Genomic DNA, 13,326 nt, shown 5'->3' with positions numbered 1-13,326 from the left:
CACAAACATTTCACGAACCCTTCTTTCGCTTTTTGTTCTCCGGGGCATGCTCGTTTTCACGGTTATAAAACCGCTGTAAAATCTCGATCGACCGCTCTTTCTGGATATGTCGTGTCACCTCATAGTGCTTATGGCCAGCGCTAAATTCGCTACAAGAAAATCCTTTAGACTGTAATACTTCTGATCGTGAAGCGAGAGAACCGAACCACAGCCTCCAAAGCGATCATTGGACGCTCCAAATACAACTCTACTGACCCCAATCTGAGCTATCGCAGAGGCACACATAATACACGGCTCAATTGTCACATATCTACAACAGATATTAACCGACTACCATACAAAGTACTTCCTTCAAAGATCGTGGGATCGTTCCCATTGGCCCCTAGAGTGCGTGAAATCGCAACCATCTCTGCATGAAGCGTCGCCTACAAGTCAGTCTCCCCCACTGTGGAAAACATTCCCTGTTTGGTTTGTAAAATTATGCCCTCTAGCAATCACAACATTATCTTTAACAAAAACACAGCCAATGGGTACTTCTCGTTCCTCAAAGGCTACGTTGGCCTACACCTCACTTGTTGCTCGCCTTGACTCACCTCTTCATATGCCAATTCTAAATATTTGTCATCTATCTCCGATAAGTTCATGTACCGCCTAGTGTTAGAACTGAGCACAGCAATCCACTACGTTCGTCTGGCTCCCCTATTCCAAGGCGGCAAGCTTAGTAATATAGAGTGGTTAAAGAGAATAAAAACCTATAATGTTATGCTATAATAATCTATCGAAGATGGTATGGTCCATTTATATGCACCCTATTCCAGAAAACCATTTAGTTGGTCAGAATTCTATCGCCCGATTGAACTAGAAATGTCTGAAGGTAGGGAAGTGGAGTATGCAGTCTGAAGAATAGCCCCTGTTGCTACTGAAGTCCCTGTTGAAGCTGCTCCCGTGGAGACCACTCCCGCTGCTCCTGCTCAGCAAGAGCGCCGCCCCCGTGGCCGTGGTCGTGAGGGTCGTCGTCCTCGCCGTGGTCTTGAGGAGTCTAAGGAATGGGTGCCTGTGACCAAGATTGGTCGTCTGGTGAAGGCCGGAATGATCACCTCCATCGAGGAGATCTACATGTTCTCTCTTCCCATCAAGGAGCCCGAAATCGTGGACAGACTGGTCCCTGAGCTCAAGGAGGAGGTCATGCAGGTGTTCTCCGTCCAGAAGCAGACCACTGCCGGTCAGAGAACCCGCTTCAAGGCTTTCGTCGCCGTTGGTGATAGCAACGGTCATGTGGGTCTTGGTTCGAAGTGTGCTAAGGAAGTCGCCGGAGCCATCAAGGGAGCCATTCTGGTTGCCAAGATGTCGATCATTCCCGTCCGCCGTGGTTACTGGGGTGACAACGCTGGAGACGTGCACACCGTGCCGATGAAGGTCACTGGAAAGTGCGGATCTGTGCGTGTGCGTCTGATTCCTGCTCCTCGTGGAACTGGAGTCGTCGCTTCTCCCGTCCTGAAGAAGATGCTGACTCTGGCTGGAATTGATGATGTGTACACCAGCTCGCGTGGTCACACCCGTACTCTGGGTAACTCGATCAAGGCTTGCTTCGCTGCCTTGAAGCACACTTACTCGTACTACACTCCTAACTTCTGGAACAACACCTGCACTGAGCAGATCCCCTACCAGAAGTTCACTGATTTCCTCAGCAAGGAGGCCAAGGTGAAGGAGTACTAAGCAGCAGTCGATTCTGTAAGAGAGTATTAAGGAGAGTGTGGGCGACACTACGGTGCGTGTGTGCCGACCTTAATCGATGTGTTTGTTGAAACAAACAAACAAACAAACAAACAAACAAACAAACAAACAAATAGATAGATAGATGGAAACTGGAAATAGTAGTGTCGTGCATACACCAGGTTCGAATGAAAAAAATACCAAGCTTGAATGCTTTGGTGCTGAAGGGGTGTTCGTTAACTTATTGCTACGAGTGTGGTTCACGTAGGGATGCGAACAGAAACTACAAAACAATATATATACATTATCACTTGTTTCGATTCCAATTCACCTCCAAGATTCACTTTTCAGTAGACCGATGTGTTATAAATAGTGTTGATAATTGTCAAATAGAATTCTAGTTTGCTCATATTCATCCAATTATGGGGAGGATAGCTTATAATATCACTCTATGTTCTCTTGTCAAAAAGCAATTTCTTTCTCAACCGCTTCTGTTTGCAGAGTGTGCTCGAATTATATTACCCACAAACAATACAATATGACAGTGAAACCCACATTAATTATTCTTCTTCTTCTTGTCCGCAGGAACCGCCTTAGAGGCCTTCTTTGACAGAACATACTTGTAGAAGAAGAATCCCAGCGCCAAGAAGAACGCGATAATCGTCATCCTACGCTTCATTCATTCGCCAAACAACGCACATCTGGAAGTCCATCACACGGCTGTGATCGACCACCTCGATGGTCTCGTTGAGGAAGGTGGAGGCGTAGTAATCGCTGTCCGTCTCGTAGAAAATGGTCAGAGCGAGCTGGTATTCAGCAGGATCGATGAAATCGTAGATGCCGAACACATACAAAAAGTTCATCTCATAGCCAGGGTACAAAGTGCTGTTGAAATTGCGCTCCGTGAACTACAACTCAACTAGGAGCTACACACGATTACGTTCTGGCGGTAGTGAGAGAAATCATCCACATCGTTCAGAGAGCCCATGCAATCCGTAACGTTGTACACAGTCACTCCGTTGTTCTTCAGATTCACAATCACACGAATAGGCTCGGCGAGGGCATAGTCTTCTGAACACATGATACAGGCTCCACAATGCTTACCAGTCAGCACCTTGTAGCTCACTTCGATATCAGAGGAAGGCTCAGGAATGTCAGTAAGGGGATGCGTGAACAGTCTCAAAGGCTTGATCGCCAGAGGTTCCTCTTCGTCTGCTTCGTAGTTAATGTCGTCGTCAGCCTCCTCGGGTTCTTCAATCGTGGCATCAAGAATATCGTCAATATCGTCACCTTCTGCAGGGGTGTCAACAGCGTCAACATCCTCTTGAGCATAGGCGGGTGTGCGTAAAGGAAAGCAGGTTAATACCCCAAAAGGCAACTACTCAAAGGATATGCACAGCAGATAGGCACAGAATTGCGAATAAGAAGAGAGCAAGCAAATACGAAAATCTCATACCTGAAAGAGTGTTTGTTTGAGTATAAGAGAGGACATGGAAATGACAAGCGTCTAGTGATCTATAATCTGTATGTATTACTACTGTACAATTCTCTCATAAAATGGACGACATTTTGAAATCGGTATATACCAGCAAGGGCAAGAGGAATGTTCTGTGCTGCATTCGTTATAGCATCGTCGATAAAGACATTTCCCTTTGTCTCTTAAAGACTTTGTTTTCTTCTGTATTTCATATCTTTCAATCCCACATAGGTCTGCGAGATAAATCCTGACGTTCATCACATCTACTGTACTCGGTTTGTCGGTTTTTACTAATTTTCTTCAATGGCAGGATATCAGTAAGGCGTCTCTGGAGACTCTTTTCGAAAAGGATACATTACGGCTATTACCCATTTCAGTGGTATTAAATTGCATTTCCTACTGTCACTAGACCGCTGATTCTATTCACAACGAGATTGAAAGGGAGAATGATCAATGCGTGGTATATATCGATTCTCTATACCCTCTGTTAAATTCTACCAATATTTCTTCCTTTTCGATATTTCAAATATTAGAAAGCATGAGGGGATTACAAGCTTCGTTTCGTTTCGCTATTTTGTGATTTTGATCTAGAAAAGCCATTGGCTAAGCTCATTGTAATCGCATTACCGGAGGAACTGGTTCTCCCTGTGCACATCAGTGCTATTGAAGTAGACTTGGTTGTCATTCGTCCCATTTTAGCGTCTTTGTTCCTTCTCTATGAATATCTCCAAATCGTCTCTAAGCATTACCCTCGTGAAGCCTGTTTGCTATTTGTGCTCAGTGATATCATTGTGTAGTCCGGAAAGGTTCTTCGATCCACTCACGGAGTTAAAATAGAGGACAATCAATGCACCCTTACCACGCCCAAAGAGTCCGAAGAGATGGAGCAACATACACATACAGCAAAGTCCTATGCAGATTCGATTACGATTATGACGTCTACGGAAAACAAGGCTCCGGAGTTGGTTGTTGAAGAAGATGAACCAGACGAAGATGGTGATGAAGACGATGCTGATAACGATTTGATGATTTAGAGGTTGTGTTTGTAATAAACAAACAAAGTCAGTCCTTTGCTTTTTGAACAGCGAATGGGCCTAGTGCTAAACGTACAGCTGTAGTATTATTACTCAAGAAAAAGGTAAATGGAGTTGATGTGTACAGACTGAAGAGAATTACAAGGCACAAACACTAGGTTTCATGACCTCCCTCCCTATCCTTACCTGAATAATCGAATTGATAACACTCACAAAACACTGATTTCGAAGTCCTGAAAAAATGCAACCAACTAGTATGAACTAATGACTCCAATAACTCACAAAGAGATAGACAAAAACAAAGAGACAGGGGCAGTATTCTTTTTTCGAAAAGTCTTCCAAAGAACTGTCCATAACCTTCAAATTGAGCAACTGCTGCAATACACGAGATAGATCCAAAACCCATCCAAAAGGAATAAAACTGACATTGGTTTTCTATCTAACAGTGAGTTATTTCCGACACCAGCACGTTTGGGAAGTACTTCAGCATAGCAATGGCATAGGAAGCTATCGATATCATAAGGAATGCATAGAAATAAAAATTGCTTTGCAATCTAAGAATTTAGCGGCAACTCTCTGTTTCATACGACTCAGTGTACCTCTGTTGATTTTGAGGTTTCTCTTCATCATCCGACTCCTCTTTGACATCTCTTATGTTCAATTGAGATGAACTCCATAATTGATTCGCAGAGATGGTCTACTCTTTTAGAAACAGCTAGGAGACCCACGCTTTCATCCACCCAGTTCTGTCCTTCCTCCATAACGATAGTTTGCTATATTTATGTATGAAACAAACAACCAACCAAACAAGGCATAAAAGATAATTAGTGCATCTTATGGATGGCATGCTTCAGCTTGTGGATCGATCTTCCCGGATTGAGATTCTTGGGGCAAGCGTGCGTGCAGTTCATAATCGCATGGCATCGATACAGCTTGTACGTATCGTCCAGACTCTTCAGTCTCTCCTCCGTCATCTCATCACGCGAATCGGCGATCCATCGGTACGCTTGCTGCAGAATCGACGGGCCCAGATACTTATCGCCGTGCCACCAGTACGACGGGCACGACGTCGAGCAGCAGGCGCAGAGAATGCACTCGTACAGACCGTCCAGAAGCAGACGATCCTCGTGCGACTGCAGGTTCTCCACCTTGTAGTCCGTGCTCACAGCCGACTTCTTCTGCAACCACGGCTTGATCGACGCGTACTGCTCGTAGAAGTTCGTCATATCTGAGCGTTAGGAGGGAGAGAGAGAAAGAAAATGCCTACCGGGGATGAGATCCTTGATGACGAACATGTGGGGGAGAGGACGCACCGTGCAAACCTTATTATCCTTGGGGATCTTAGTCAAACAAGCCAAACCGTTCTCGCCGTTAATGTTCATGGCACACGAACCGCAAATACCCTCACGGCACGATCTACGGTCCTAAAAATCCGGCTATCGCTACCTTCTAAACGCAAAAGTAGGATCTTGCTCGTTCTTGATCTTGAACAGAGCATCCAACACCATGGTTCCACAACTACGCGTTACACGCGAATACATATCCTTACTCGTTCAGATCAATAACGTATTTCTCATAGTGAGGCTTGACGTCCTTATCAGGGTTGTATCGGAAGATCGTGAACAACTTGTACGACGGCTGTTTTATGAGCCCAAACCGGAAGTGTATACTCTTTTCTGCCCATCTCCAAGCTTCAATCCAGTGGCAAATGAGGCGGAGAAAACCTGAGGAGCGAGGGAGGTTGCGCGCACCATTCCCTTTGCAAGTGATTGAAAACACGTAGACAGCATGAAGAGCTCAACAACAGAATAAAGCGAAGAGTAATGTGAACAAACAGATCAAATAATGTTCAGAATTCCTTTCAGCTTAATGACCAGTCTCCAGTCATCATCGCTCAGATTATTCTTGAAGAACTCCTTCAGCGCGTCGATGCTTCTTCGCGAGAGCTACAAGTCACTCCAACCCAACAAACTTACGTGAGAGATCAAATCATCTGACTCCAGGAAGGTTCTTCCCAGCAGTGCAGGCTTGGATCCTTCCTTCGGCAGGATACTAATCGACACAGCCTTTCCTGGTCTCGCTTCCGGCACCTCCTTGTCATCCGCCTTGATGCTCTGCACCACGCCGATATCCACATACGTAACTGTCTCCACGACCTCCACCTCTTGACCCAGCTTCTTGCTCTTCTTGCTATCCTGGAAGTTCAAGTTATCGTCCTCATCACTATCCGGAATCCAGTCTTCCAGCGTCGTTTTCCGATTGCGCACTACCTCCTTTGTCTTCTTCTGCACGACACAGAGCGGCGTGCCTGGACGGAGAATACCCTCCAATACGTCCACTCCCACCACAATCGGATTCGAACGGTTGAAGATGTACTGCGGGATGATACGGATGATGCACGGGAAGATCGCTTCCTTGCGCTTGACCTCGGTGTCCTTGTCGCGCAACTCCTTGATGTAGTTGGTGAACTGATCGAACAGATGGTAGATGATGTCCGCAGAGAAAATACGCACACCTAGCTCCTTCGCCATCTGCGCTCCGTTGGGCGTCACTTTCACATCGAACGCCAGGATCACTGCATACTCCCGCTTTTTCTCTAGCATCACCGACGCCTGAATCACATCTCGCTTCGAGATCGGACCGATATTGAACGCTCCCACAGGGATGGGCGGGTCGAGCGAGCTCAGGAACTCCAGCAGAGCTTCCAGAGAGCCCAGCGTGGACGCCTGCACGAACACGCCCTCTCCGTCCACCTTCAGCAAGCGACGCGCGCTCTCCAGCTCTTCCTGTACCTGCTCCTGGAGCATCGGGAGCTCGTCGTTGTTGCGACATACCATGAGGGAAGTACCCGCGACGGCATCATCCAGATTCTGCGCAGCCACCTTCAGACCCATCGCTGCACGGATCTCATCATGCTCTTCGTATCGAGTGTTGATTCGCAGCTCACGCATTGGGTGGGGGGTGAGCAGCGCACGAATGGTAGTGACGACGGGGCCATTCATACCGCACAGCACGATCGTGTCTCCCACACGAAGTCGACCGTTCACCAAAATCACATCCAACGTCGTGCCCAGACCCTCCATAACCTTCTTTTCCAACACCGTTGCCTTCACTTCCTCCGTGAGTGTCAGACGTTTCGGCATGTAATCTTGCGAGTACTTGATTAACAGACCCAGCAGATCAGGAATTCCCTCTCCCGTAATAGCAGAAGTGGGAACAAGCGAGATCACGTTCTTTGGGTTATCATTCTCATAGTACAGAGCAGCATTCAGGCCCTGGTTCATGAACGCAATTTTCGTTTGCTCCAATCGCGTTTCGAACTCTTCTTGGGTGTGACTGGGCTGCTGCTTCAGAGAGGAGCGGAATGTGGCATAGGGATGTCCCTTCCAGTCATACAAACGATCCACCTTGTTCAGGGCAACAATAAAGGGGCAACGGCGAGATCGCAGCATGTTGAGGGACTCGATCGTCTGGGGCTCCAGAAGATGCATGATGTCCACCACCAAAATGGCAATGTCGCACAAGTTGCTACCACGAGAACGGAGGTTACTGAATGACTCATGTCCAGGTGTATCAATCACCAGCAGACCAGGAACTTTATACTGCAGCTCGAGCTCCTTGGTCAATTTCTCGGTAGCTTGCTTGATGTTACTTATCGGGAAGTAGGTAGCACCAATTTGTTGCGTGATACCTCCGGCCTCATCTACAAAATGATAAAATGAACGTTCTCGGACTCTTCTGAACGGAGGTGCGTCGAATTTTGTCGAGTAACGAGGTTTTACCAGTATCGACGTGACCCATAATCACACAAATCGGTGATCGCAGTTCCTTCAAGGACTCGTCTTTCGTCTTCGGTTTCGGTTTCGGTTCCGGCTTTGGCTCCGGTTTCGCTTTTCCTTTTCCTTTTCCTTTCGGTTCTGGCTTTGGTTCTGACTTTGGTTCTGGCTTCGGTTCCGACTTTGGTTCCGACTTTGGTTCTGGCTTCGGTTCTGGCTTCGGTTCTGGCTCCTGCTCCGGTTTCGGCTCTGATTCCAGATCAAGAGAAGGATCATTTTCCCAGTCATCAAGAACGTCGTCTTCCTTCTTTTCCGGTTCTGGTTCAGAAACAGATTCATCTTCCCAATCATCCAAAACAGCATTCGTATCTTTTTCTTCTTTCTGCTCCACCTCCTCCTCTTCCTTCTTCACTTCCTCTGCCTCTGCACGGGCCTCCGCTTCTGCCTCCGCTCGGGCCTCCGCTTCTGCCTCTGCTCGGGCCTCCGCTGCATTCCTTAAGTTTTGTTGGGCAATCTGCTGGGTTAAGCCCATACGATAACGGGCATTGATCAGTTTCTTTTTCTGACTACTGGTAAGATAGGTACCGTTTTTCTTCGCTTCTTCAATCCTCTTCTTCTTCCTCTCCTTCCTCTCCCTTTTGATACGAGCCTCCTCTTCCTCCTTCTCACGAATTAAACGTTCCTCCTCCTCACGCTTCAGACGCTCTTCCTCTTCGCGCTGTAGACGTTCTCTTTCCTCCTTCTCACGACGTTCCTTTTCTTCAAGAATCTTTCTTGCCATAGCAGACAGCTTGGGCTCTGCAGGAGCCTTCTTATCCTTCTTTCCTTTCTTTCCTTTCTTTCCGCCTTCAGTGGAAGCTGCATTGGCTCCTTCCGGTTTCTCGCCATCTCCTTCCGCAGCTACCACCGCCACCTCTTCCTCAGCAGTTGCTGCAGTTGCTGCAGTTGCATTAGCAGTTGCTGCAGGAGTGGCAGCTTTTGCAGGCTTCTTCTTGTTCTTTTTCTTACCTCCAGACGATTGAGGCGCTAAGCTACTGAGGAAAGCTGCTGCCGCGTCATCCAGATTTTGCGATGGTGCAGCAGGGGTATCCTCCACATTCTTGTTTGATTCTCCCTGCTTTTCCTCTACTGGCTCGGCCGTTTCCTTACTCGCAGTTGCCTCCTGCTCCAAAAATGCGTCTAAATCAAAATCGTCCTCTTTCTGAATGGGTTGTTTCGCCTTGTTATTCTTTTTCTTCGGTGCCATGATGTCTCGACATGTAAATCGTCAAAACAACTATATAGAAATGAAAGAACGATTCTTACCTATCTGAAAATTTGTGGTTGGGAAGGAAATGGAATTTTGGAGTGGGATCCCACATATTTATTAATTAATTGATTTCTCACTTGCTTAATTTCTCAAACAAACGCATCATAGCACTCGGGATTACGTATTAGAGCTTATTCAAATCATTCAGAGAGGGAGTGAAGAAGAAAGATCCTGTCACAGGCGTAATGAACTCCATCAGACGATCAGACACACCATCTCGTTCTCCATAAATCGAACGTTCGATCTCGATGATGTTGTGGAGGTCGTGGCAGTATGCAGTGAACCAGAGTCCCTTCTCCGATCCTGCAATTCCGTAGGGCAGGGACTGACGAACAATCTTAAGACCCTTTCCGTTCTCCTTCACGTCCGAACGACCCACGTGAGAATTGTGAGGAACGGGACTGAGCTGCACACTGTCCAACTTTGTGCGCCCAATCACCTGTTCCTGCTCAGACACAGACACTTTATTCCACTTCGGCAGATTGTGGACAAAGCGCTGAACAATACAGTAGGAAGCTCCATTGCTGTCCAGACCAGCACTAATTCGGGGCTGAGGACCATGCGGATTTTCAGTTCCGTCGATAAAGCCAGTCAGGTCGCGGCTATCTTTGTAGACGAAGCCATTCTTCTCATCAAACACTTTCATAATCGGAGATTCCTTATTGAACGAGTCAATAATAAGTTTGGCTGCTTCGAACGTGGCGAAATCCTTCTTACTATGAATATGGATATACAGATCGGTTTGCGTCGCAGGAGCAATACCATATCCAGGGAAGTCAATAAGTTTATCTCCAGTACCCTTCAGAGAATCCTTTCCTTCACAAAGAGTCGACCACGCCTTTTTACCAAAAGACACGCAACCAACGATCTTTGTCTTCAAATCGGATGATGTCTCCTTCAAAAGGCCATCGAAACCCTTCACTGCGTCAATCAACTGCTGACGACCTTCTGGAGTAGCCACTCTCTCATAGTTAAGATTATATATTCCAAAGTAGGCGCTATTGTTTCCTTCTGGGAGAATTCCACTCTGGCAAACTTTCTGCGCTTCTACCGAAAAGGGTCTTGCGAGGGCAACACGTAAAACTCTCTTAGAGGCAATCGACAGCATTCGGATAATATGTTAATGAATAATACGAATCGGAACGGGGAATAAGAAGTTTTATTTGTATCCATATGAGATCTTGGAATCCCAAAATAGGCCTGATTCTGCATTTCTTAGTTTCGACTCTTGGTTCTTTGAGGTTTTGCATTACCTATTACTGCTACACTTTTGGTAGATTTGCTACCGAGATACTTTTAGAATTTCTGTAACTGCCACTTGCTTTCGAAGATTTGTAATTGCCAACCTCTTAGAATCCACCTGGTACTACTACTACTACTACTACTACTACGCACGATTTAGAATCCACCTGGTACTATTACTACTACTACTACTACTACTACGCACGATTTAGAATCCACCTGGTACTATTACTACTACTACTACTACTACTACTACACACGATTTAGAATCCACCTGGTACCACCACAATCCAAAAAACAACACAAATCAATGAATCTCGTGTTTATTGCAAATAAACAAGTTATCATGGCGTCTGATTGATTCTCTTTGAAAGACTTTACTTAGCCTTGTCCAGAATGATTCCATCGTACGTCTTCTTGAACCACTCCATGGCCTCCTCGCGAGTCACCTTGTGAGAATAGCCAATGCGGCTGCGCTGAGCCTTGCGCTTGCTCACACGGCCACCAGGACGAGCCAGCTGCACGTAGAAATCCATACCGAAAATACCGGTGTTGGGATCGTACTTGATACCCAGATCAATGTGCTCCTGAATACCAAAACCGAAGTTTCCAGAGTCGGAGAAGTTTCTCTTCACCAGCTCGTACTCCTTCACCTTCAGGCCACGCTCAAGGATCTCCAGAGCCTTCTCACCACGAATGGTGGCATGCACGGAGATTTTCTCGTTACGACGGATGGAGAAGGAACGGATGGTGAAGCGAGCTATTGCATTAGGATTTTCAAACCCATATTCCCTACCCTTTCCATAAATGGGTTCCTGTCCAGAGATTTGCTGCAAGACACGAGCAGCCTTGGAGACAGCATCTCCAGACTCACCAACACAAATGTTAATGACCAGCTTCTCCACTCTGATGTTTCTCATCACGTTAGCCTTGTCGCTCTACACAGAGGTTAGCACTGCTACCAACTACTCAAGCACATACCATTCTAATTTACAAATTGGACGCCAAACGATTCTAAACCTAGTGTTGAATGGACTGGTCACGTTGGAATCTAGATGGAATATCAAGCTTGGATATTTACTCTAGTATATTCACTTGGATTCTGCGATTATTGCGATTGCAGCTTGTTGAATAGAGTAAAAATGGGGACTATTCAATTGTTCAAGTGACCGTTTCTACACTCCAGTGAAAAGTACTGACATTCCTTTCACTCAGCAATCTTACACACTATTTGAACATTATTATAGACACATCTTTACACATAATGCAAAACAACTTACAAAAACTCAAATTACTTCTAAAAGGCATGAAAAGTAAGAAACAAGCATCCGAAAAGGCGGAGAAAAGCAATGAAAAGAAAAAGGGGAAGCTCCACCGGAGTCTCAAGGCCAAAGTCGTCATTTCGAAAACTGGGGAAATTTCGAATGGGTTTTTGGCACAGCTGCAAAACAAGGTGAAGGGATCGAAGTTTCGATGGATCAATGAGCAACTTTACACACAGAGCGGAGAAGACTCCCTGCGAATGATCAAAGAGGATGAAAGTCTATTCGATGTTTATCACCAAGGATTTCGTGAGCAAGTCACTCGCTGGCCTTTAGTCCCTGTAGATGTATTTATCAGTGTATTAAAGTAGTTTTCATCTATATGTCCCATGTAGAAAGCTCCCAAAGAAAGAGGTTGGAGATTTTGGTTGTGGCGATGGAAAAATATACAAAGAATGCAAAAACCATGTGGTGCACAGCTTTGACTTGGTGTCGAAGGAAGATTTCATTACTGCCTGTGACATTGCAAACGTTCCTTTAGCAGACAAGTCCCTGGACATTGCTGTCTATTGTTTGGCATTGATGGGGACGAACTGGAGTGAGTTTATCGTGGAAAGCAATCGCTGTTTGAAACTGAATGGTCAACTTTGGGTATTCATTCTCGCGATCTCCTTAAAACTCTAGATTGCGGAAGTGCGAAGTCGTTTTGAAAGCAGCGAGATCGGAGGTGAAAAAGGTTTTATCAGCACGATCGAGAAGCTAGGCTTTCGTTTAATTCGGAAAGTACGTTTTATTGGGTGATATAAAATTCATCCATAGGATGTACGAAATACGCATTTTGGATTATTCTTTTTCAAAAAGGTGGCCGATACGACAAAGAGGAAGGCGCAAGGCATTCCCGCCCTAAAAGCTTGTATTTATAAGAAACGATAGCATGCATCAATCGGTTTGTTTTTAATGTACTCATTATTCGCATATGCGTATGTTGTCATTACCAGTTTATCACTCACAATGTCCTGCTTCTGCTGCTTCATAAGACGCGTACTCTTGCGCACGGGAGATAGAATAAACCCGCACTTGTGCTTCCTCTGCTGACTGGGAGACGCTTTGATCGGAGTTAAGATGATCTGCGTAGACTGAACTTCGTTCTTTAGATCGATTCCTTTGGAAGAAAAGGACCCTTCGCGACTACACTTTACTATCTCGCTGCACGTCGCACCGCCTTCTCTTTCCTTCAGGACGGATTGGAGTTCCCAAGGGAGACTCGACATGACTCAGACTTCGACGATCGTACTGCTTCATGAGATTGAACATGGCTTCGGCTATTGGACTACGGAAGAGGGCGGTACACACGAATTACGCCTTGTTTTGTGTTTCACCCTGCTGGGAAACAGGGAGATCGATCCCGTTCACTGCTTCTTCTTCCGCAACAATGTCTTCCACGTAGGAACGCATGTCCTAAACTCAATTTCACTGCATAATCGCACCAGCGATAAGTCCAGAACTTCGTGAG

The 13,326-nt window shown here is 46.0% G+C and overlaps 11 protein-coding genes; 3 read left to right on the top strand and 8 right to left on the bottom strand.

The window, feature by feature from the left end:
* Positions 1–10: 10 nt before the first annotated feature.
* On the bottom strand, positions 11–644 carry GSBLH_T00006043001 (uncharacterized protein; the record flags this gene model as incomplete). The annotated part of the gene is made up of 5 exons (XM_013038425.1): positions 11–149; positions 179–310; positions 340–425; positions 502–561; positions 594–644. 5 exons carry the CDS (start codon positions 642–644, stop codon positions 11–13), a joined length of 468 nt encoding a protein of 155 aa, XP_012893879.1.
* A 145-nt stretch (positions 645–789) lies between these two features.
* GSBLH_T00000244001 (uncharacterized protein) lies at positions 790–1,847 on the top strand (the record flags this gene model as incomplete). XM_013038424.1 has 2 exons in its annotated part: positions 790–874; positions 908–1,847. The coding sequence occupies 2 exons, from the start codon at positions 790–792 to the stop codon at positions 1,714–1,716; spliced, it is 894 nt and encodes a 297-aa protein (XP_012893878.1). The 3' UTR covers positions 1,717–1,847.
* Positions 1,848–2,249: 402 nt separating this feature from the next.
* Positions 2,250–3,170, bottom strand: GSBLH_T00000243001 (uncharacterized protein). XM_013038423.1 has 3 exons: positions 2,654–3,170; positions 2,413–2,621; positions 2,250–2,381 (listed from the first exon to the last, which is right to left on the bottom strand). The coding sequence occupies exons 1-3, from the start codon at positions 2,792–2,794 to the stop codon at positions 2,270–2,272; spliced, it is 462 nt and encodes a 153-aa protein (XP_012893877.1). The 5' UTR covers positions 2,795–3,170; the 3' UTR covers positions 2,250–2,269.
* A 558-nt stretch (positions 3,171–3,728) lies between these two features.
* On the top strand, positions 3,729–4,224 carry GSBLH_T00000242001 (uncharacterized protein; the record flags this gene model as incomplete). Its single annotated transcript, XM_013038422.1, has 4 exons — positions 3,729–3,753; positions 3,782–3,858; positions 3,890–3,952; positions 3,988–4,224. The coding sequence occupies 4 exons, from the start codon at positions 3,729–3,731 to the stop codon at positions 4,222–4,224; spliced, it is 402 nt and encodes a 133-aa protein (XP_012893876.1).
* A 28-nt stretch (positions 4,225–4,252) lies between these two features.
* Positions 4,253–4,985, bottom strand: GSBLH_T00000241001 (uncharacterized protein; the record flags this gene model as incomplete). Its single annotated transcript, XM_013038421.1, has 6 exons — positions 4,253–4,378; positions 4,411–4,475; positions 4,507–4,663; positions 4,694–4,778; positions 4,812–4,921; positions 4,953–4,985. The coding sequence occupies 6 exons, from the start codon at positions 4,983–4,985 to the stop codon at positions 4,253–4,255; spliced, it is 576 nt and encodes a 191-aa protein (XP_012893875.1).
* A 40-nt stretch (positions 4,986–5,025) lies between these two features.
* On the bottom strand, positions 5,026–6,022 carry GSBLH_T00000240001 (uncharacterized protein). XM_013038420.1 has 5 exons: positions 5,895–6,022; positions 5,774–5,862; positions 5,671–5,742; positions 5,492–5,640; positions 5,026–5,452 (listed from the first exon to the last, which is right to left on the bottom strand). Exons 1-5 carry the CDS (start codon positions 5,976–5,978, stop codon positions 5,049–5,051), a joined length of 798 nt encoding a protein of 265 aa, XP_012893874.1. The 5' UTR covers positions 5,979–6,022; the 3' UTR covers positions 5,026–5,048.
* Positions 6,023–6,062: 40 nt separating this feature from the next.
* On the bottom strand, positions 6,063–9,246 carry GSBLH_T00000239001 (uncharacterized protein; the record flags this gene model as incomplete). The annotated part of the gene is made up of 3 exons (XM_013038419.1): positions 6,063–6,170; positions 6,201–7,927; positions 7,959–9,246. The coding sequence occupies 3 exons, from the start codon at positions 9,244–9,246 to the stop codon at positions 6,063–6,065; spliced, it is 3,123 nt and encodes a 1,040-aa protein (XP_012893873.1).
* A 163-nt stretch (positions 9,247–9,409) lies between these two features.
* GSBLH_T00000238001 (TyrA protein) lies at positions 9,410–10,417 on the bottom strand (the record flags this gene model as incomplete). XM_013038418.1 has 1 exon in its annotated part: positions 9,410–10,417. One exon carries the CDS (start codon positions 10,415–10,417, stop codon positions 9,434–9,436), a length of 984 nt encoding a protein of 327 aa, XP_012893872.1. The 3' UTR covers positions 9,410–9,433.
* Positions 10,418–10,892: 475 nt separating this feature from the next.
* Positions 10,893–11,555, bottom strand: GSBLH_T00000237001 (uncharacterized protein). XM_013038417.1 has 3 exons: positions 11,533–11,555; positions 11,348–11,489; positions 10,893–11,311 (listed from the first exon to the last, which is right to left on the bottom strand). Exons 2-3 carry the CDS (start codon positions 11,469–11,471, stop codon positions 10,929–10,931), a joined length of 507 nt encoding a protein of 168 aa, XP_012893871.1. The 5' UTR covers positions 11,472–11,489; positions 11,533–11,555; the 3' UTR covers positions 10,893–10,928.
* A 260-nt stretch (positions 11,556–11,815) lies between these two features.
* On the top strand, positions 11,816–12,614 carry GSBLH_T00000236001 (uncharacterized protein; the record flags this gene model as incomplete). Its single annotated transcript, XM_013038416.1, has 3 exons — positions 11,816–12,180; positions 12,209–12,464; positions 12,498–12,614. The coding sequence occupies 3 exons, from the start codon at positions 11,816–11,818 to the stop codon at positions 12,612–12,614; spliced, it is 738 nt and encodes a 245-aa protein (XP_012893870.1).
* Positions 12,615–12,730: 116 nt separating this feature from the next.
* GSBLH_T00000235001 (uncharacterized protein) lies at positions 12,731–13,323 on the bottom strand (the record flags this gene model as incomplete). XM_013038415.1 has 4 exons in its annotated part: positions 13,301–13,323; positions 13,174–13,271; positions 13,033–13,143; positions 12,731–13,001 (listed from the first exon to the last, which is right to left on the bottom strand). Exons 2-4 carry the CDS (start codon positions 13,266–13,268, stop codon positions 12,731–12,733), a joined length of 477 nt encoding a protein of 158 aa, XP_012893869.1. The 5' UTR covers positions 13,269–13,271; positions 13,301–13,323.
* Positions 13,324–13,326: the final 3 nt, after the last annotated feature.

This window comes from Blastocystis hominis, assembly GCF_000151665.1.
Source record: "Blastocystis hominis, Singapore isolate B (sub-type 7) whole genome shotgun sequence assembly, scaffold_0".
Classification (NCBI taxonomy): domain Eukaryota; class Bigyra; order Opalinata; family Blastocystidae; genus Blastocystis; species Blastocystis hominis.
Note: the sequence above shows the minus strand (reverse complement) of the source record. Positions and strands in the feature narration are given on the sequence as shown.

Bases quoted from the DNA above. Each gene is read 5' to 3' on its own strand.
- GSBLH_T00000243001 (XM_013038423.1), bottom strand. From the start codon at position 2,794: ATGTGTTCAGAAGACTATGCCCTCGCCGAGCCTATTCGTGTGATTGTG. The intron at 2,622-2,653 runs GTAATCGTGTGT...GTTGAGTTGTAG, and splicing joins TCTCTCACTACCGCCAGAAC to TTCACGGAGCGCAATTTCAA. The intron at 2,382-2,412 runs GTGCGTTGTTTG...AATGAAGCGTAG, and splicing joins CGTGTGATGGACTTCCAGAT to GATGACGATTATCGCGTTCT.
- GSBLH_T00000240001 (XM_013038420.1), bottom strand. From the start codon at position 5,978: ATGGTGCGCGCAACCTCCCTCGCTCCTCAGGTTTTCTCCGCCTCATTT. The intron at 5,863-5,894 runs GTATACACTTCC...CTCATAAAACAG, and splicing joins TTGGAGATGGGCAGAAAAGA to CCGTCGTACAAGTTGTTCAC. The intron at 5,641-5,670 runs GTAGCGATAGCC...TTAGGACCGTAG, and splicing joins CCTACTTTTGCGTTTAGAAG to ATCGTGCCGTGAGGGTATTT.
- GSBLH_T00000237001 (XM_013038417.1), bottom strand. From the start codon at position 11,471: ATGAGAAACATCAGAGTGGAGAAGCTGGTCATTAACATTTGTGTTGGT. The intron at 11,312-11,347 runs GTAGGGAATATG...CTAATGCAATAG, and splicing joins GGAACCCATTTATGGAAAGG to CTCGCTTCACCATCCGTTCC.